The sequence below is a fragment of the Chiloscyllium punctatum genome, chromosome 2 (assembly GCF_047496795.1).
Source record: "Chiloscyllium punctatum isolate Juve2018m chromosome 2, sChiPun1.3, whole genome shotgun sequence".
NCBI lineage: Eukaryota > Metazoa > Chordata > Chondrichthyes > Orectolobiformes > Hemiscylliidae > Chiloscyllium > Chiloscyllium punctatum.
Window position 1 is genome coordinate 113013754 of NC_092740.1, and position 21596 is coordinate 113035349.

Here is a 21596-nt window from a genome sequence, read left to right on the forward strand (position 1 = left end):
ACCACTTTGAGCGTCACCCAGTGCAGCATGGGGAGGCAAAGTGGAAGCAGCAGAAAGAGTACAGAGAATTCGGAGCATAACACCCACCAGCAGTTTCAGGACTTGACTATTCAGGAGCAGCAACCCACACCTACTCTCAACCCCACCAATACAGTGGACGTAAAACTCCAGCAACCCCAAGGGACGGCTAAAGAAGAAAGAAGCTTGTTTAAGAAGCCTCAAGTCAGGCACACAGACAGTAGCACACAGTGGTTAGCACTGCTGCCTCACTGCAGCTACTACCCAGTTTCAATTACAGCATCAGGCGACTGTGTGGAGTTTGTACACCCTCCCAATGTCGGCATGGGTTTCCACCAGGTGCTCTGGTTTCCTCCCACAGTTGAAAAACTTGCAGGTAAAATAAATTGGCTATGCTCAATTGCCCTCCAGTTTTCAAGAATTTGCATAAATGTGGATTAATGTTGGGGTATGGGGGTAGGTTTGAGTCAGGATGGGATGGTCTTTGGAGGGTTGGTACAGATTCAATGGGCCAAATGGCCTTTTTCTACACAGGGATTCTATGATTATAGATTCTTTGAAGTTTGCAACAAAGCAATAATGGATTGGCAGTTTCTGTGACAGTTACTACAGTGATAATAATACCAGGTGATGGTAGTAGTATTATCACTAATAATCCAGGGACCCAGGTAATGTTCTGGGGACCAGGGTTCGAATCCTGCCATAGCAGATTGCAGAATATCAATTCAGTAAAAATCTGGAATTGAGAGTCTCATAACAATCATGAAACCATTGTTGATTACCAAGAAAACCATCTAGTTCACTGTGCCTTTTCAGGAAAGAAACTGCTGTCCTTAATTGATCCTACATGTGTCTCCAAACTCTTAGCAATGTGGAAAACTCTTAATTGCCCTGTGGGCAACTAGGATGAGGAACTCCTGGCTGAGCCAGTAATGCCCACATCCAGTCAATGAGTTAAAAAAATGACATTTGTCTTTAAACAACAGGAGCAATACTTTGTTTTTAAAAAAAATTAAGACAGAGGTAGATAGATTCTTGAAAGATCACTGGGGATATGCAGGAATGTGGAGTTCAAGTTACAAAAGGACCGACGAACAAAAGGAGGAGTAGGCCATCTGGCTATTGAGCCTGCTCTACCATTCAATAAGATCATGGCTGATCTTTTTGTGGCCTCAGCTCCACTTACCCGCCCACTAACCATAATCCTTAATTCCTTTACTGTTCAAAAGTCAACCAAAAATGTTCAAAGAGACAGTCTCAATGCTTCATAGAGTAGAGAACTGCACAGATTCACAACTTTTGGGTGAAGTTCCTCATCAACTCAGTCCTAAGTGTGCAACTCCTTATTTTGAGGCTATACCCCCTATTTCTAGTTAAACACAACCAACCCTTGGGTACCCTTTGAAAGACTCTATCTCATTATTCATCACCAGATTGTCAGTTGGATCAACTTGGAGGAAAGATTAACTGAGGGAGCATTAAAGTGAACCTTCGGTACTGCTGGGATGGTTAACTTCAGATTAGGTATGTTCCTAATGAATGGTGGAGCAGGCTCAAAAGGGACAAGTGGCCTATGATTGTTCCTAGTTCATATGTCCATAAAAGTACTGTTGTCTATGTTGTATCTTACAGACATCCTAAAGTGATTCAAAGTCAATGATATATTTTTGAAGTGCATCTATTGTTGTAATATAGTGAAACATAGTAGCAAGTTAGTGCACAGCACAATCCCATTATAACATTATTTAATCTTGGATGTAGATTTGCTTGCTGAGCTGGAAGATTCGTTTTCAGATGGTTCGTCACGATACAAGGTAACATCAATGAGCCTCTGGATGAAGTTTTATTGATGTTACCTAGTATGGTGATGAAACATCTGAAAACGAACCTTCCAGTTCAGCGAACAAACCTACATCCAGAACCTCAACCTAAACTACAAATCTGCTCAAAACTCAATAACTGATCTGATTATCATTTTTTTTTACGCTGTTGGTTGAGGGAAACAAATTAAGTAGGAGACCATGAGAAATCCTATGCATCTGATAGTATAATGGAACTTGCTTCTCTCTTCCTGTTAGTGCCATGAAGTCCTTCCAGCCACTTGAGGACAAATGGAATCTTAGCTAACCTAACTATCTAATCTGAAAGACAGCATCTCCAAGTGCATTACACCTTTAAGAACTGTGCTGAAGTACCATCCTGGATCACATTTATGAATCTACCCAGGTTGAAACCAGAACTTTCTTACTCAATCCCACTGAGCTATGTTAAAAACTGAGAAGCAAAAACATTTTAAGAAGGTCAAAAATCAGACAACAACAGGTTATAGTCCAACGGGTTTATTTGAAATCATGTGTTAAAGAGCAGTGCTCTGAAAGCTAGTGGTTTAAAATAAATCCGTTGGACTATAACCCGGTGGCCATGTGATTTTTGACTTTGCAAACCCACTCAAACACTGGCACCTCCACATCACATTTTAAGTAGTGCAATCAAGGTGACAATGCTAACAATGATACAGAATTTCCTGCACATTTCAGTCAATATTATATTGCTGTTCATTAGAATTATTATATTCAAAATGTCTGCCAAGTTTCTGACATTGCTACTGGGACTACACTTCAAAAAAGAATTCGACTGGCTGTAAAGCACTTTGTGACATTTTGGGAGCATGAAAAGTACATTACTAAAACAGTACTAGATTTTTCTTCCCATCATATTTCTTTTACACTGACATGTTGGTAAACATGAATTTTGTTGACTTTACTTCCAAGCAATGTAACTATTCAATATCTCACATGGCTGCTCATTTACAAGGCTTGGCTCAGCATTCAGTACAATGCAAAAGACTAACTCGCATGAGATTCCGATATTTATACAAGTGATGCACGACATGGATAAACTCCCAAAAATTCTCAGCCGTCAAGTCTGTCAAAAATGGGATTTGCAGCAGGTGAATCATGTCATATTAAACCGCAGTATTGTTGGTTCCAGTGCATCTAATTTTTCATACCATGCCCACATTGTCTCATCCTAAGCATGTTTAATCAGACTGAGAAACCGGAATGATGTTCCAAATGGTGGCCCCATTTTGCTCTTAATAATACAGAAGGAAGAGAAGCAAAAACAAAAGGCTCCGAGAGCAAGCCATAATGACAGTTAATGCGCTGCTGCCCCTGTTGGCCTACATTTCATTTAGATTGATTCAGGCAAAATTGCCTTTGCTGGAAATTTTTCTGAAACCAAAATGACATGGCTTAGAAACTCGCATAAATTACAAAACAATTTTTGCATTAAGTGCGATTCAGGAAATTCCAAGCACTCAAGTTTAGGAGAACAAAAAGTACCTCTAGGGTACCATTAAGCTATTTCAACGGCATATGGTATTGAAAAATTATGCACTATCGTAAAAAGAAGCATTCTGATAGAGCTTAAAATCATTATTTCTCACAGTATTTGTAACCTCATTCCGAGATCCGATCTGTTGAAACAGTTAAAAAATGCAAGATTACTTGTAATAAAGGGCTAATACTTTAAATACCCAAAAATATTTTTATTTCTCAAATAAAAGTGACATCTGTAGATGGCAGTAGGATTATGAATTCAAATACCTTGAGGGTGAGTAACTTTTAAAATGGCACTGATTAACAATGGCAATAATGTGTTGCTTTATCACATTTCAAAACATTTCACGTATAGTAAATTTCTTGAGAAAGCAATGATTTCAAGTTAGTAACCCGTCAAGACGTTTGTCAGAAAAGATTCTATTTAATGGCAACAAAACAAATAGTCAAATGAATTTTTTTTTGGATGAAAGCACTTAAAAGTAGAATCTTGGCTAAAAATTACTGTGACTGGATCACCAATATCCAAGGCAATTGTTCTGACACTGCTTTCAGTCAATGGTCAGAGCCATAGAACATAGAACATAGAACAATACAGCACAGAACAGGCCCTTCGGCCCACGATGTTGTGCCGAACTTCTATCCTAGATTAAGCACCCATCCATGTACCTATCCAAATGCCACTTAAAGGTCGCCAATGAATCTGACTCCACCACTCCCTCGGGCAGCGCATTCCATGCCCCCACCACTCTCTGGGTAAAGAACCCACCCCTGACATCTCCCCTATACCTTCCACCCTTCACCTTAAATTTATGTCCCCTTGTAACACTCTGTTGTACCCGGGGAAAAAGTTTCTGACTGTCTACTCTATCTATTCCTCTGATCATCTTATAAACCTCGATCAAGTCACCCCTCATCCTTCGCCGTTCCAACGAGAAAAGGCCGAGAACTCTCAACCTATCCTCGTACGACCTACTCTCCATTCCAGGCAACATCCTGGTAAATCTTCTCTGCACCCTCTCCAAAGCTTCCACATCTTTCCTAAAGTGAGGCGACCAGAACTGCACACAGTACTCCAAATGTGGCCTAACCAAAGTCCTGTACAGCTGCAACATCACCTCACGACTCTTGAATTCAATCCCTCTGCTAATGAACGATAATACTCCATAGGCCTTCTTACAAACTCTATCCACCTGAGTGGCAACCTTCAAAGATCTTTGTACATAGACCCCAAGATCCCTCTGTTCCTCCACCTGACCAAGAACCCTACCATTAACCCTGTATTCCGCATTCTTATTTGTTCTTCCAAAATGGACAACCTCACACTTGGCAGGGTTGAACTCCATCTGCCACTCCTCAGCCCATCTCTGCATCATATCTAAGTCCCTCTGCAGCCGACAACAGCCCTCCTCACTGTCCACAACTCCACCTATCTTTGTATCATCTGCAAATTTACTGACCCACCCTTCGACTCCCTCCTCTAAGTCATTAATAAAAATTACAAACAGCAGAGGACCCAGAACTGATCCCTGCGGAACTCCACTTGTAACTGGACTCCATGCTGAATATTTACCATCTACCACCACTCTCTGACTTCGACCGGTTAGCCAGTTTTCTATCCAATTGGCCAAATTTCCCTCTATCCCATACCTCCTGACTTTCCGCATAAGCCTACCATGGGGAACCTTATCAAATGCCTTACTAAAATCCATGTACACTACATCCACTGCTCTACCCTCATCCACATGCTTGGTCACCTCCTCGAAGAATTCAATAAGACTTGTAAGGCAAGACCTACCCTTCACAAATCCGTGCTGGCTGTCCCTAATCAAGCAGTGTCTTTCCAGATACTCATAAATCCTATCCCTCAGTACCCTTTCCATTACTTTGCCTACCACAGAAGTAAGACTAACTGGCCTGTAATTCCCGGGGTTATCCCTATTCCCTTTTTTGAACAGGGGCACAACATTCGCTACTCTCCAGTCCCCTGGTACCACCCCAGTTGCCAGTGAAGACGAGAAGATCATTGCCAACGGTACTGCAATTTCCTCTCTTGCTTCCCACATAATCCTAGGATATATCCCGTCAGGCCCGGGGGACTTGTCTATCCTCAAGTTGTTCAAAATGTCCAACACATCTTCCTTCCTAACAGGTATCTCTTCTAGCTTATCAGTCCGTTTCACACTCTCCTCTTCAACAATACGGTCCCTCTCGTTCGTAAATACTGAAGAGAAGTACTTGTTCAAGACCTCTCCTATCTCTTCCGACTCAATACACAGTCTCCCACCACTGTCCTTGATCGGACCTACCCTCGTTCTCGTCATTCTCAGGTTTCTCACATACGCATAGAATGCCTTGGGGTTATCCTTGATCCTATCCGCCAGGGATTTTTCATGCCCTCTCTTAGCTCTCCTAATCCCTTTCTTCAGGTCCCTTCTGGCTATCCTGTATCCCTCCACTGCTCTGTCTGAACCTTGTTTCCTCAACCTTATGTAAGCCTCCTTCTTCCTCTTTACTAGACATTCAACCTCCCTCGTCAACCAAGGCTCCCTCACACGACCATTTCTTTCCTGCCTGATCGGTACATACATATCAAGGACACGTCGTATCTGCTCCTTGAAAAAGTCCCACATTTCCACCACATCCTTCCCTGACAGCCTATGCTCCCAACGTATGCTCCTCAAATCCTGTCTTACAGCATCGTAATTTCCCTTCCCCCAATTGTAAAAACTTCCTTGTTGTGCGCACCTATCTCTCTCCATAACCAAGGTGAAAGTCACAGAATTGTGGTCGCCATCACCAAAATGTTCACCCACTAACAAGCCCACCACTTGTCCCGGTTCATTACCGAGTACCAAATCCAATATGGCCTCCCCTCTGGTTGGACAATCTACATACTGCGTTAGAAAAGCTTCCTGGACACACTGCTAAGTTGCTCAGTCATTGAGGACACGGAGGCATATGGAGTAATCCTGTCTAATGTTGCTCCAAATTGATTTTCTCATTGGCTTTGATCTTTGCTTCTCATTCCAAGGGATGTGGTCATCACCAGGAAAGCCAGAATTCATTGTCCAATTCTAATTGCCTTTGAACTAAGTAGCTTGTTAGGTGATTTCAGAGGGCAGTTAAGAGCTCTGCACTTGGAGTTACATGCAGACCACAACACATAAAGGTGACAGATTTCCTTCCTTAAAAGGCAGTGAACCAGATGAGATATAATGATGCCCAATGCTAACTTCATTAAAGCCTGTAATTATGCGAGCTTTAAATTCTAGATTAATTGAATTTAAATTCCACCACATGCCACAGTGGGATCTGAATCCAGATCTGGGGGATATTACCACTAGACCACAAAACGACTCGCTCCTAACTAGATAGGCCTCACTAAATTTCCTCTCTATTCTTTTATGCACACAGAGGTGTGCAACAAAACTTTTAAGGGTTCCTGGGATACTTGCTTTTTCATGGCCTTTAATGTGAGTTCATCCATGTCATGCATCATCCGTATAAATGTAGTTTCACAAAACTGTTGACAGCAGGACACTGTAGCCTCTACTTAGCTATCTAGAGGGTTACTCCGACTGCACTTTGTGTACACCTCATCTGTGGCCACAGAGTTGAGAGCTTGATAATTAACAGGACCTTTTCCAATTATCTTTTGGTTATTCAAAGTAATAGTACACAGGGTCAGAACTGTCAGGTAAACTAAGAGGAAATTGGGATCGGAGTTTGATGGAAAGGACTACCTGGTGCTGTACTGTGGCATCACCTCTGTCCAGGTGGCCTTCGACAGGGACATGTATTTGAAATCTCATTAACAATAAGACACTACAGCATGTAGAGAATAAAGCCTTATAATCATTAATAAAAGACATTCCAATTTAGCTAGAACATTTCCTTCAGAATTGTTTTACCAGCAATCAGGTAACAATGGAGAAACTCATGAGTCAGCTGACTGATCCATTAAATCGACACAAGGATAATATCTGATAATACTTAGATGTGAAGTACCTATCGTAGAGCATTTCTGTAAATTAATTCCTCTAATCTTGTACCACTTAAAAACAACTCAAGGCTGACCTAACAGAAGTTTTAAACACATGATGTTTGATAAGGTAGCTTGCAAGAGGAAAATGAAATAGAAGGACACGCTGATAATTTTGGATAAAGTGGAGCATGCAACATAAACACTAGCATAGACTAACTGAGCTGAACGGCCTGTTTTTGCACCATAACTTCTATTAACTACACCACTTCCTTCTAGTCCAACCTAGAAACTTCCTGTTTATCATAGAAACATGGTGTCAATGTAAATTATAGTCAAGACTTCCACAAACACTTCTTTCAAAAACTTTCTCAAACAGCTATTAACTTGAAACCACAACAAGGCACCATTACACTTCCATTCTCCATGTACGGTAGAAAACAACATAGTCATGAAGCAATTCCAATTTAAAATCAGGCTCAGAGTCTCAGCTGGTACAATATTACAATAATCTATCAACTGTAAGCATGTGTATCAACAAAACTTATACTGCAGTGTTTCACCAAGTTTCCAGAAGTGTATGCAGGTAATAATATCACTGAACAAGTTGATTAAAAATTATCTACACTGTAGGGCTGCTTGGAAGAAGCTACATACTAGCATGAAACAATAGGACTTCCTCACTAATACCCAAACAATAATGAAAATCTGGCTTCCTTTGACCCATGGCAACTGAAGGCAACTTTTAGGTACTGACCTTTGGAGTATGTGGTAACATCACAAAGCCTATGCATTATTTAATTCTTGATTTTAAAAAAAAATCTAGTTGCACTTACTAACACTAAACTCTAATTTTACATTTTTGCAAGTGACATCCACCTCGTCAAGTCCACAGTCCCTCTCTGTTAACTGTGAGAACAGAAAGCCAATTGAAACATGGTGGCTTGCAACATTTCAAATCATGGAACACTCCTTCCTTCATGTTTAAATTGCATAATCACCCTAAACAGCTCCAATAAAAAGTGAAAGTTGTGTTAAATTAATAAGTACTTTGCTTATCTGAACATAAAATGTTTATTTTTCTTTTCATATGACTTCTCAAAATCGTTTACACATTTGAATCCGAACTGGAGAGAAAACCGGAGCCAACGTATAATTTACGTTATGCTATTTATGAATGAACACAAGTCACACACAGCTCTGACGCTATTTTCGCCACAAGTGTTCAAGATATGGGAAAGATGCTTCTCTGCTCAATAAAACACACGTGCTACTTGGAAGCGACAGGGGACATTTACGTGAATTTCCCGACTTTATTTTTTTTAAATGACAAAAACAGAAGAAAGAATTATAAAAGGTTGGGTTCACCGCAACAATCAAACGAGGGTCTCAGTACACAACCGTTTCGAAAGACAGGCGTGTGGGTATTATATGAATCGAGTGGGGTGATTCCTAAAACTGCCATAACCAGCCTCCCGGAGAAGGCAGGGAGTGAGAAAGTGAGCTGCGGCGCAGCACTGGGGGAAGACACACACAAAGCCTTCACTGCAGAGCTGCTAGAGGGCGATCTATACAGACTAGCTTCTCACCTCCCTCAGCAACCCCAACACAAGGTGGTAGTAGGGAGGGGGTGGGGAAGGAAAGAAGGCGCAGATTTAATGCCTGCAACTCGTGTGATGCATATTTACAGGCCCTAAAACGGATTAACTCCTCAGTCCACCGCCGGACATGGAAGCAATTGGACTGTGTCTGCGTACACTGTAGCCGCATCCATCTGAATCTTGCCCAAGTCAATTTGGGAACCTCTCTCTCAGGTCACACAAATATTATAGAAAATAACATTACGAAATTAAAAGGCTGCAAACATTCTTAATTCTGGAAGAACACACGATATAAGAACCTTCATCCTCCCATAAAAAATATCAACACAAAAGGCGGCAACAACCACCTTCCTCCCTCTCCACTCTACCCCACCCCCTTTCCTTTCCCGCTTGTCCTCAGGGCCTCAGCTGAAACATGTTGAGTAAACCATGGATCCGGATGGCCTCCATGAACATGGCTCTAATGCCGATAGAGGCACGGGCAACAAGAGGGAGCGTTCCCACCGCCTTCCCCAAACCAATAAAACACACACACAAGAAAAAACAACATAAATAAACCATCCAATGGCCTAGTGGTGCGGATAAGTAGCAGAACCGCAAAGAAAAGCCCTAAAAACAATGCACTTTGAAAACAAAGCCCTCCTTCCCCAACAATAAAAAGGTCAAAACAGAAATTAAATATTTTTTTTGAAGTAGAGGAGGTTTACACAAAAAAAATGCAGGAATCACGACGAAACCATTAATTTGCATACTGCATGAAATTGGTTCTCCCCTTCTCCCACACCCTAAAGGGGACGCAGATACATTGTAAGAATTAGTGTCCAGTTCTGATCACAATCTTTCCTCGAAACGAGGTAAATGGAGGGTTGAACATTTTCGTTTTACTAGGGAGGTTACTTTGTAACAGGAAGCAGCAATAAGCTACACTGAAGCAGATGAGTTTCCCATTTTTCTGTTTCACGCAGCTTACTTAACATATCGTTTTACCTGTTTGCCTCTGTAAAACAAGCGCTGGCATTCCGGGTCCACATTGAAGCTTTCTTGGATTTTTAATCTCAAACATTCGATTTTGGTCAACCTAGATAAATCGTCCACGCAGCGCGTTTGCTTGCCGTCGATAGTCCGGACTTGAATCCACATTTTCCTCTCTTCTAACCAAAAGCAAAACAGTAAGATGACATTAATAACATTAGCGCAGGTAACCGGCTGCAAGCGAATAAGGAGAAAGGGTTGGTGAAAACAATTTTAAAAAAACGTTAAGAATGGGATTTTATTTTTGGGGTCGGGGGATAGAATAATTTCCAACAGCCCCTCTCCGCTGAGAGTAAGAGCTCTGAGTCAGTGTGTTGTTTACTGAACTAGGAGCAGACACACATGGGGTCACAGTGCTAGAAGCAAATCTCGCGAACATATGATAATTAATTCGAGGAGGATGTTTAAAAAAACCTTCAAAATTCAAAATCGGTCCATTCACCTTAGAAACGTCCTTCTTTTAAAACATGTCAGAGGAATAATTATTTATTGTCACCATAAGCTTCAGACATTGATGTCCTCCACTACTCAGGCACATAAATTTGCTTCTATAGTTTTCCGCTCCTGGACTGTCTTCTCGTTTCGGATTACTGGTTTTTCTCCTTTTGGCGGGCTGCAGGAAAACTCAAAACTCCGCCTTGTTTCCAGTCATTTTTTTAAAAAGTTGGTTTCGTATGTCTGTTTGTTTGTTCTCTCTCGATTTTAATAGAAATATTTCCAAAATCTTCACTTCGATGAGCGTCTTCCCTTCCTATGTTTCTCCCCATCCTACACACCTCAGGACGGTCCAATATTCCTCATAAAATGACGTTTGAGATTTGTTGTTGTAGAGGAGCAACCATTTAACAAAGTATTCAAATAAATCTAATGCCAGATCGATCAGCCAAAACTTTCCTTCTACTCTGGTAATTCTTCTGGACCCAGGATAACTTTGTTGTACTGCAGGTTTGTAAGTCCCTTAGAAATTAAAAATACTGCATTTAGCACACCCTGCCAAGATGGAAGGTAGGTGACTAGGATTCTTGGGTTTCTGCTTTCTCCAGCAGTTTGTGTTTGGCCTCCACTTGTGTCCTTCACAGATGCCCAAAATATTTGATACTTTTTCAGAAGCTACTAATCCAGTTTTGGCCATTGTGGATGAGAAATTCCCACAACTTGGTGGGGATGGTGCATTTCTTTCAACCAGGTTTTGAGGATGTCCTTGAAATGTTTTATCAGTCTTCCTGGTGACTGCTTGCCATGACAACACTTGAAGTAGAGAACTTGATTTGCAAGTCTTGTGTCAAAGGTATCTTACAAATAACTGCATTAAAAGAAAAGTCATGTTCAACTCAAAACCTTAACTCTTTTTCTCCTTCCACAGATGCTGCCAGACCTGCCAAGTATTTACAGCATTTGCTTTTTATTTCAGATATCTCACATTTCACTACAGAGTCTGTTCCTATTTGGCACACATATTGAAACTGCATGAAAAATGTACATAAAAGTTTCTTTATCCAACAACTTAGGATACCTTGTGCAGTATAAAAGTGACCCGTAGTGATACAGAAGAATGTTGAAAATGAAGCAGGAATTCAGAAGAGTAGGTATGGTAACACCTTCTGAATAGAAACTCATAGGTTAAACAGAGAAAGACCCTGGTCAAAGCAAGAGCAACATCCCCTCCACACACTCTTGTACACTCACATTCATTACCTCATCAGCACACTGATCCAACTTTGTGAGGAGCTGTTAGCTCTTTAATACCTTCTCAGGTCTCATCTACCCCTTCCTTAGGCGTTTGCTACAAATTTAGTTCACTAATTTCCCTAATCTTGGATGTTTTGCACCTTCACGTAAGTGGGTCAGCACCAGGCTTAGATTTCAGTCTCAATCAGCTGTCTGTGTGGAGTTTGCACATTCTCCCCATGTCTCACATGCATGGCTGCTCCGGTTTCCTCCCACAGTCCAAACATGTGCAGGTTAGATAGAATTGCCTTCTTGAATTGCCTTGTGGAGTCCAGCGATGTTCGGGCGAGGTGATTAGCCATGGGAAATAGAATTCCAGGGATAGGGTAGTGGGATGGATCTGGGTGAAATGCTCTTTGGAGGCTCAATGTGGATTCAATGGATGGAATAACCTGCTTTCTCACTGTAGGGATTCTAACCTTCATTTGTCCATGGTCTGTTACCTGGAAACCCTCTGTACCGACAAGAACAATGCCCAATTGGCTGTTAGAATCCTCTTCCCTCAGAATTCACACTCCTCACAGATGGCCTAGAAGCTAGGTCACTCCTAAATGGCCTGTTCCCTGATTGCTATGAAATGGCCTGTTCCCTGATTGCTATGTATTGATGCCATAACCGAAGTCTTCATTGCTTAATTTACTTTTGTTATAGCTGAAATCAGCATGATGTTTTTCTTGACGTTACATTTGTTGTCTATTTTTGAATCTGAATCAAATTTGTTATAAGCTACAAAATCAAGGGAGTTACTTTACTGGTAACAGCTTTCCAGTTGCACAAACATACATCCTCTAGGGTGGAATCCCTGCCAATCCCTATGTTTCCTGCCAATAAGCAAGTTGTTGGAGGGAATCCTGAGGGACAGGATGTACATGTATTTGGAAAGGCAAGGACTGATTAGGGATAGTGAACGTGGCTTTGTGCATGGGATATCATGTCTCACAAACTTGATTGAGTTTTTTGAAGAAGTAACAAAGGATTGATGAGGGCAGAGCGGTAGACATGATCTCAGTGGACTTACGTAAGGCATTCGATAAGGTTACATATGGGTGACTGGTTAGCAAGGTTTGATCTCATGGAATACAGGGAGAGCTAGCCATTTGGATGCAGAACTGGCTTAAAGGTAGAAAACAGAGGGTGGAGGTGGAAGGTTGTTTTTCAGATTGGAGGCCTGTGACCAGTGAGTGCCAGAAGGATTGGTTCTGAGTCCACTGCTTATCAAAATTTATATAAATGATTTGGATGTGAGCATAAGAGGTATAGTTAGTAAGTTTGCAGATGACATCAAAATTGGAGGTGTAGTATATAGTGAAGAAGGTTACCTCAGATTACAATGGTATCATGATCAGATGGGCCAATGGACTGAGACGTGGCAGATGGAGTTTAATATAGATAAACGTGAGGTGCTGCATTTTGGGAAAGCAAGTCTCAGCAGGACTTATACACTTAATGGTAAGGTTGAAAGGGGTTTTGCTAAACAAAGAGATCTTGGAGTGCAGGTTCATAGCTCCTTGAATGTGGAGTCGCAGATAGATAGGATAGTGAAGAAGACTTTTGGTATGCATTCCTTTTTGATCAGAGTATTGAATACAGGAATTGGGAGGTCATGTTGCGGCTGTATAGGTTATTTCTTGCAAAGTTTGTGAAGGTTTGTAGTTCAGATTGAGGTTTAGGATGTAGGTTTGCTTGCTGAGCTGCAGGTTTGATATCCAGACATTTCATTACCTGGCTAGGTAACATCATCAGTGGCGACCTCCAAGTGAAGCAAAGTTGTTGTCTCCTGCTTTCTATTTATATGTTTGTCCTGGATAGGGTTCCTGGGGTTTGTGGTGATGTTATTTCTTGTTCGTTTTCTGAGGGGTTGATAGATGGTATCTAGATCTGTGTGTTTGTTTATGGCATTGTGGTTGGAGTGCCAGGCCTCTAGGAATTCTCTGGCATGTCTTTGCTTAGCCTGTCCCAGGATAGATGTGTTGTCCCAGTCGAAATGGTGGGGTTTATTTCCTCCGTGTGTAGGGCTACGAGGGAGAGGGTCGTGTCTTTTTGTGGCTAGCTGGTGTTCATGTATCCTGGTGGCTAACTTTCTTCCTGTTTGTCCTACGTAGTGTTTGTGGCAGTCCTCGCATGGAATTTTATAGATGACGTTGGTTTTGTCCATGGGATGTACTGGGTCTTTTAAGTTTGTTAGTTTTTGTTTAAGAGTGTTGATGGGTTTGTGTGCTACTAGGATTCCAAGGGCTCTTAGTAGTCTAGCTGTCATTTCTGAAACTTCTTTGATGTATGGTAAGGTGGTTAGGATTTTTGGCTGTGTTTGGTCTGCTTGTCATGGTTTGTTCTTGAGGAATCTGCGGACTGTATTTTTTGAGTATCCGTTCTCCTTGAATACATTGTATTGGTAGTTCTCCTCTGTTTTCCGAAGTTCGTCTGTGCTGCAGTGTGATGTGGCTCGTTCTGATACAGCTTCGTTTGTGTGTGTTGACATGGTTGCTGGTGTAGTTGAGTATTTGGTCAGTGTTTGTCGGTTTTCTGTATACGCAGTGCTGTAGTTCTCTGTTGTCCGTTCTTTCGACTGTGATGTCCAGGAACACGAGTTTGTTGTTGGTTTCTTCCTCCTTGGTGAACTTTATGCCTGTGAGGGTGTTGTTGATGATGTTAAATGTCTCTTCTATCTTGTTTCGTTTTGTGATGACAAAGGTGTCATCTACGTCGTGGACCCAGATTTTTGATTTGATGGTTGGTAGGGCTGTTTGTTCGAGTCTTTGCATTACTGCTTCTGCTATGAATCCTGATAGCGGAGATCCCATGGGTGTGCCGTTGGTTTGTTTGTAGATTATGTTGTTGAAGGTGAAGTGGGTTGTGAGGCACAGACATCCCATGGACAAAACCAACATCATCTATAAAATTCCATGCAAGGACTGCCAGAAACACTACGTAGGACAAACAGGAAGAAAGTTAGCCACCAGGATACACGAACACCAGCTAGCTACAAAAAAGACACGACCTTCTCTCCCTCGTAGCCCTACACACGGAGGAAAAAAACCACCATTTCGACTGGGACAACACATCTATCCTGGGACAGGCTAAGCAAAGACATGCCAGAGAATTCCTAGAGGCTTGGCACTCCAACCACAATGCCATAAACAAACACATAGATCTAGATACCATCTATCAACCCCTCAGAAAACGAACAGGAAATTACATCACCACAAACCCCAGGAACCCCATCCAGGACAAACATATAAATATTAAGCAGGAGACAACAGCTTTGCTTCCCTGATGATGTTACCTAGCCAGGTAATGAAACGTCTGGATATCAAACCTACAGCTCAGCAAGCAAACCTACACCCTAAACCCCTGTATAGGATATTGGCTAGGCAACTGTTGGAATATTGCGTGCAATTCTGGTCTCCTTCCTATCACAAAGATGTTGTGAAACTTGAAAGGGTTCAGAAAAGATTTACAAGGATGGAGGATTTGTGTTATAGAGGGTGGTTGAATAGGCCAGAGCTGTTTGCCCTGGAGCATCGGAGGCTGAGAGGTGACTTATAGAAGTTAATAAGATCATAAGGGGCATGGATAGGAAAAATAGACAAAATCTTTTCTCTCGGGTGGGGGAGTCCAGAACTAGAGGGCATAGGTTTAGGGTGAGAGGGGAAACATATAAAAGAGACCTAAGGGGCAACTTTTACACGCAGAGGGTGGTATATGTATGGAATAAGCTGTCAGAGGAAGTGGTGGAGGCTAGTACAATTGCAACATTTAAAAGGCATCTGGATGGGTATATGAATAGGAAGGGTTTGGAGGGATATGGTCCAGGTGCTGGCAGGTAGGACGAGATTGTGTTGGGATATCTGGTCTGCATGGATGAGCCGAACCGAAGGGTTTGTTTCCATGCTGTACATCTCTATGACTCTATTAGCCAATTTTGGACTGAATTTGTCACTTTTCCTTGCAGCCCAAGGTTTTTACTTTTTGACCAGTCTGCCATGTGAGATTCTCTCAAAAGCCTTTCCAAGATCTACGTAAACCACATCCACTTCAATAACCCTGTTGTCAACACCTCAAAATATTCCATTATGTTAGTCATACATGACCTTCTTTAATAAATTTATTTGACTTTTCTTGATTAATCTCTGATTTTTTTTAAGTGTGAATATATGCTGTCCATCAGGACTGATTTCAATGATTTGCACAGACGTTACTATAATTCCAGGATTATGTTTTCTGTCCTTTTTAAACACTGATACAGCATTGACAAGTTCCCTAATCTTCTCGTCAGTGATAATTGAAATATGGCCATCTGAACCGCCATAATTTCCTCCTTTACTTCTTTGAACAACTTCATGTATCTTTCATCTGAGCCCGGCAATTTATCAACTTTTGAAGATGTCAAACCCTTTAATATTTTCTGTCCGTCAATGTTTCTCCTGTTCAATATTTCACACTCTTCCTCCTCAAATGCAACATCATAATCAGGCCTAAAAATAAAACGAGGATCTGTGGACGCTGGATACCTGAAACGTGTAAAAACAGAAGTTACTGGAGACAGTCAGCTGGCCTAACTGCATCTATGAAGAGAAAATGGAGTTAGCATTTCGAGTCGAGTGACCCTTCTTCATTTCTCTATACAATAGATATATACACAGTTCCTCTAGATAGCAGATCTGACATGCATGCCTGTGACATTGTGTTTTGTTATCTGCATTATGCCTGCAATCATTGCATAGCCATGTTCTTTCTCTGCCTGATTCTCTCTGGCAAGAAAACATATATGTGAACATACAAATTAGGAACATGAGTAGGCCATTTGGCCCCTGAAGCCTGCTCCTCCCCTCAATAAAATAATGGCTGATCTAATGGTGACCTCAACTCCATATTCTTACATATCCCCGATAATCTTTGACTCACTTGTCAATCAAGAATCCTGAATTGTGAAAAACATTTCTGCTGTAGGATACTTTTGTTTTCATGCAATATTGAGCAAAGAATTTTTTAAAAATTCCTCCAGCTTCTTCAAATTTTGTTTGGTTGATTTGTTAGGTCCGCTTCTCTGTAAGCAATGTATCTCAAAAACTAATTGATGGGTTTCAACAAAATTCGCTACATAGATATTCTGTGGCCAAAGGAAGAATTGACGAGTTTTTGGTGAAAATGTAGGTCCGGATTTTGAGATTTTTTAAAGGATCCATTAACATCAAGAGACAGGGAAAATTGGCACTTTTTAAAATGTTTTGTTTGGCCTCAGCTACTGTGGTGAAATTTGTCACGGCTGTCAAAGGATGAGCAGGATTGTCAGAGCAACTTGTTGAATGTGAAATGAGTTGAAACCTCCTCCATTAGATGGAAACTCTTAATGAAAATACTTATTTTTTTCACCTGTAGTTACAAAGCAACAATGAGGGAAAAGCCTTGATGAAAGAATGGTGTAATGGTAATAAAATTGATCTATCACAGCATAGTGAAGGTATATGCTGTCCTGAGTGTCCTCTTCAGTTGTTAAATTTATGTAATTGTGTGAATGTGCCAATTAGAAAGCCAACTTGACTTTGAAGGTTAGTGTGAATTCACTTGCAGACACTCCGCCAGTATAACATCATTACCCTATTTTTAAAAAAATTCATCAGGAGCCAGCTTGAGAAATGTCTGTATGAGAATCATCTTAATGAAGCAAACCAACATGGATTTGTGAGAGTGGGGACCCTATCTTATGAGCCTTTTGAACATAATTTCAGGTAAGGTCATCCAAGGGCAGAGTGAAAAGAAAGACTACAATGAGGTGACACATTGGATTTATTTTTTAAATCCTTTGAGAGAACTGCATACTAAAAGGATGCTGTGGCATATGAAAGTGAGAATTCATCATAAAACCTCTATATAAATAAGGAAATAAAGTTAAGTACTTGTTAGGCAGGTGATTCAGGATCAGAGAAAGTGCTGATCGGGGCAGCAGTGTGCTTTGTGTTCTCAACCTCCTCCTGTTTTAATTTGTATTATGCCTTAGTTGCACAATCTAATGCAAACTGGTCAATTTTGCAAGGGATGCTGAACTAGGAAGGACAACTGAGATGTAGGAACCTGCAAAAGTAATTAAGTCTTAGCTGCAACTAGACAAACTAGTAGCAGATAGAAATTAATACACCTAAGAAGATGCTAATCATTAGCAGGAGCTGCCACAAATATACAGGAGATTCTGTAGAAATGGCTGAAGTGAGGCAAGAGGGGTTATAAACTTTTTGAAATCAATGTATAGAGTCATACAGCACCTTTCACGACCTCAGGGTGTCCCAAAGTACTTTACAGCCAATTAAGTACTTCTTGGAGTTTAGTCCTCATAGTAATGGTAAACTCAAGACTTAATCTATCAGAATTACTATGGGGACACTATCAACAAATCAAACAAAATGTTTTATTATGCTAAAACAGAAACAACAAGAGTACACAGAGCCAGTCAACCTTGCCAGTGTTGGAGGTGTACTAAAATAACTTGGCTAGAGATGTGGCTGGTCCTGAACCACAATTCTGCAGGACGAATTCCAAAATATTACCTAGGTCCATAACCTTTGTAATATGTACTTCTTTCAGCTATTTCTTGATATCACTTGGAGCAAATCGAATTATCTGATGCCAGGGATCTCAGAAGTCATAGAATCATACAATTATACAGTACAAAAGAGGCCTTTTGGTCCACAAGTCTGAACCACCAAAAATATACTACTAATATACCTACACTAATCCCACCTTCCCACACTACGCCTATAGCCTTGTGTGTTATGACAATTCAAGTGCAAATCCAAGTACTTTTTAAAGGTTGTGAAGTTTCCCGCCATGACTACCCTCCCAGGCATTGCATTCTAGATTCCCAGGGTGAAAACCGTGTTAGGGAATTGGAGCTGGATAAACTGCGGATCATTCGGGAGGCTGAGGGGGTAATTGAGAGAAGTTACAGACAGTTGGTCACTCCTGAGGCTCAGGATAAGGATAGATGGGTTACAGTCAGGGGGAGGAAAGGGGACAGACAGACAGTGCAGAGATCCCCGTGGACATTTCCCTCAACAATAAGTATACCGTTTTGGATACTGCTGGGGGGGATGACCTACCAGAGGAAAGCCATAGTGGTCAGTTCTCTGGCACTGAGCCTGACACTGTGGCCAAGAAGGGAAGGGGACAGAATAGAAAAGCGCTCATGGTAGGAGACTCAATTGTTAGGAGAATTGACAGGGGATTTTGTGGTCAGGATCGGGATTCCTGGAGGTATGTTGCCTCCCTGGTGCCAGGGTCCGGGACGTCTCCGATCGGGTGTGTAAGATTCTGAAAGGAGAGGGCGAACAGCCAGAAGTCGTGTTACATATTGACACCAATGATATAGCCAGAAAAAGGATTGAGGATTTAAAAAGTGATTTCAGGGAGTTAGGGTGGAAGTTGCAGAGCAGGACAAACAGAGTAGTGTTCTCAGGTTTACTACTGGTGCCATGAGATAGCGAGGCGAGGAACAGGGAGCAGCTTAACACGTGGCTGCACAGCTGGAGTAGGAGGGAGGGCTTCAGATATGTAGATAATTGGGATGCCTTCTGGGGAAGGTGGGACCTGTAACATGAAGGACGGGTTGCACCTGAACTGGAAGGGGACCAATGTCCTGGGTGGAAGTTTTGCTCGAGTGGTTCAGGAGGGTTTAACTAGTATGGCAGGGGGGTGGGAACCTGAGCTGTATACAGGTGGTGAGAGTTGATGGAGATGAGGCAAAAGCAAGAGGTAGCACAGCCAGTGGGAAGGAATTTCCTGGGAAAGAACCAAGGGATCGGTTAAAGTGTGTTTGCTTTAATGCAAGGAGTATCAGGAATAAAAGTGATAAGCTTAGAGCATGGATCAGTTCCTGGTGCTATGATGTTGTGGCCATAACAGAGACATGGATTTCTCAGGGGCAGGAATGGTTGCTGGATGTTCCAGGGTTTAGAACATTTAAAAAGACTAGGGAGAGGGGAAAAAGAGGAGGGGGTGTAGCACTGCTAATCACAGCTACAGAAGTTACCTATATCAAGGAGGGTCTGCCTACTGAGTCAGTATGGGTGGAAATTAGGAACAGTAAAGGAGCAGTCACCTCATGAGGAGTTTACTACAGGCCCCCCAATAGCAGCAGGGAGATTGAAGAAAGCATAGGTCGGCAGATTTTGGAAAAGGGTGAATGTAGTAGGGTTGCTGTAATGGGTGACTTTAACTTTCCCAATATTGATTGGAACCTCCTTCGAGCAGATGGTTTGGAAGGAGCTGTTTTTGTAAGGTGTGTTCAGGAGGATTTCCTAACTCAGTACGTTGACAGGCCGACGAGGGGAGAGTCCATCTTGGATTTGGTACTCAGCAATGAGGTGTCAGATCTTGTGGTGGGAGAGCATTTTGGTGATAGTGACCACAACTGGCTCACATTCTACATAGCTATGGAGAAGGAGAGAAGCAGGCACAATGGGAGGATATTTAATTGGGGGAAAGGAAACTATGATGCTATCAGACGTGAGTTGGGAAGCATGGACTGGGAGCAATTGTACCATGGAAAGGGCACTATAGTCATGTGGAGACTGTTTAAGGAACAGTTGTTGCGAGTGATGCACAAATGTGTTCCTCTGAGACAGGCAAGAAGGGGTAAAAGAAAGGAATCTTGGATGACGAGAGCGGAGGAGCATCTCATCAAAAGAAAGAAGGCAGCTTACGTAAGGTGGCGGAAGCAAGGGTCTTGCTCAGCTCTAGAGGATTCCAGGCAGGCGGGGAAGGAGCTCAAAAATGGTCTGAGGAGAGCCAGGAGGGGGCATGATAAATGCTTGGCATGAAGGATTAGGGAGAATCCAAAGGCATTTTACACATATGTAAGGAATAAGAGAATGATCAAAGAAAGAGTAGGGCCGATAGAGTCTGAGGAGGTAGGGGAAGCCTTAAATTAGTTTTTGCTTCTGTCTTCACTAAAGAAAAGGACCTTGTAGTGAATGAAATCATTCAGGAGCAGGTAAGCAGGCTGGAACAGATAGAGATTGAGGAAGCTGATGTGCTGAAAATTTTGGCAAACATTAAGAATGACAAGTCACCAGGACCAGACCAGATTTGTCCTTGGTTGCTTTGGGAAGTGAGAAATGTGATTGCTTCACTGCTTGCGAAGATCTTTGCATCCTCGCTCTCCAGCAGAGTCGTACCTGAGAACTGGAGGGAGGCAAATGGAATTCCTCTCTTCAAGAAAGGAAATAGGAAATCCCCAGCAATTACAGACCAGTCAGTCTCACGTCTGTCGTCTGCAAGGTGTTAGAAAGGATTCTGAGGGATAGGATTTATGACCATCTGGAAGAGCATGGCTTGATTAAATGCAATCAGCACGGCTTTGTGAGGGGCAGGTCATGCCTCACAAACGTTATTGAGTTCTTTGAGGATGTTACTAGACAAGTTGATGAGGGTTGAGCGGTGGATGTGGTATATGTGGACTTCAGCAAGGCATTTGATAAGGTTCTCCATGGTTGGCTCATTCAGAAGGTCAGGAAGAATGGGATACAGGGAAATTTAGCTGTCTGGATACAGAATTGGCTGGTCGACAGAAGACTGCGAGTGGTAGTGGAAGGCAAGTATTCTGCCTGGAAGTTAGTGGTGAGTGGTGTTCCACAGGGCTCTGTTCTTGGGCCTCTACTCTTTGTAATTTTTATTAATGACTTGGATAAGGAGATTGAAGGATGGGTTAGCAAATTTGCAGACGACACAAAGGTTGGAAGTGTCGTTAACAGTATAGAGGACTGTTGTAGGCTGCAGCGTGACATTGACAGGATGCAGAGATGGGCTGAGAGGTGGCAGATGGAGTTCAACCTAGATAAATGCAAAGTGATGCATTTTGGAAGGTCAAACTTGAAAGTTGAGTACAGGATTAAAGAC

The 21596-nt window shown here is 41.9% G+C and overlaps 1 protein-coding gene across 2 annotated transcripts in view; it reads right to left on the minus strand.

The window, feature by feature from the left end:
- LOC140487917 (E3 ubiquitin-protein ligase UHRF1-like) overlaps positions 1-10642 on the minus strand; it is a 186002-nt gene extending 175360 nt beyond the window's left edge. The window contains exons 1-2 of one of the 2 annotated variants that reach the window (XM_072587355.1): positions 10420-10642; positions 9933-10096 (exon numbers count right to left, since the gene is read on the minus strand). In XM_072587355.1, the coding sequence (XP_072443456.1) occupies positions 9933-10085 (153 nt within the window). In that variant the 5' untranslated portion in view covers positions 10086-10096; positions 10420-10642. Of the gene's footprint in view, positions 1-9932; positions 10311-10419 lie in introns of those variants that run through there. The other variant, XM_072587346.1, reaches the window with a different exon arrangement.
- Between the last annotated feature and the right edge of the window lie 10954 nt (positions 10643-21596).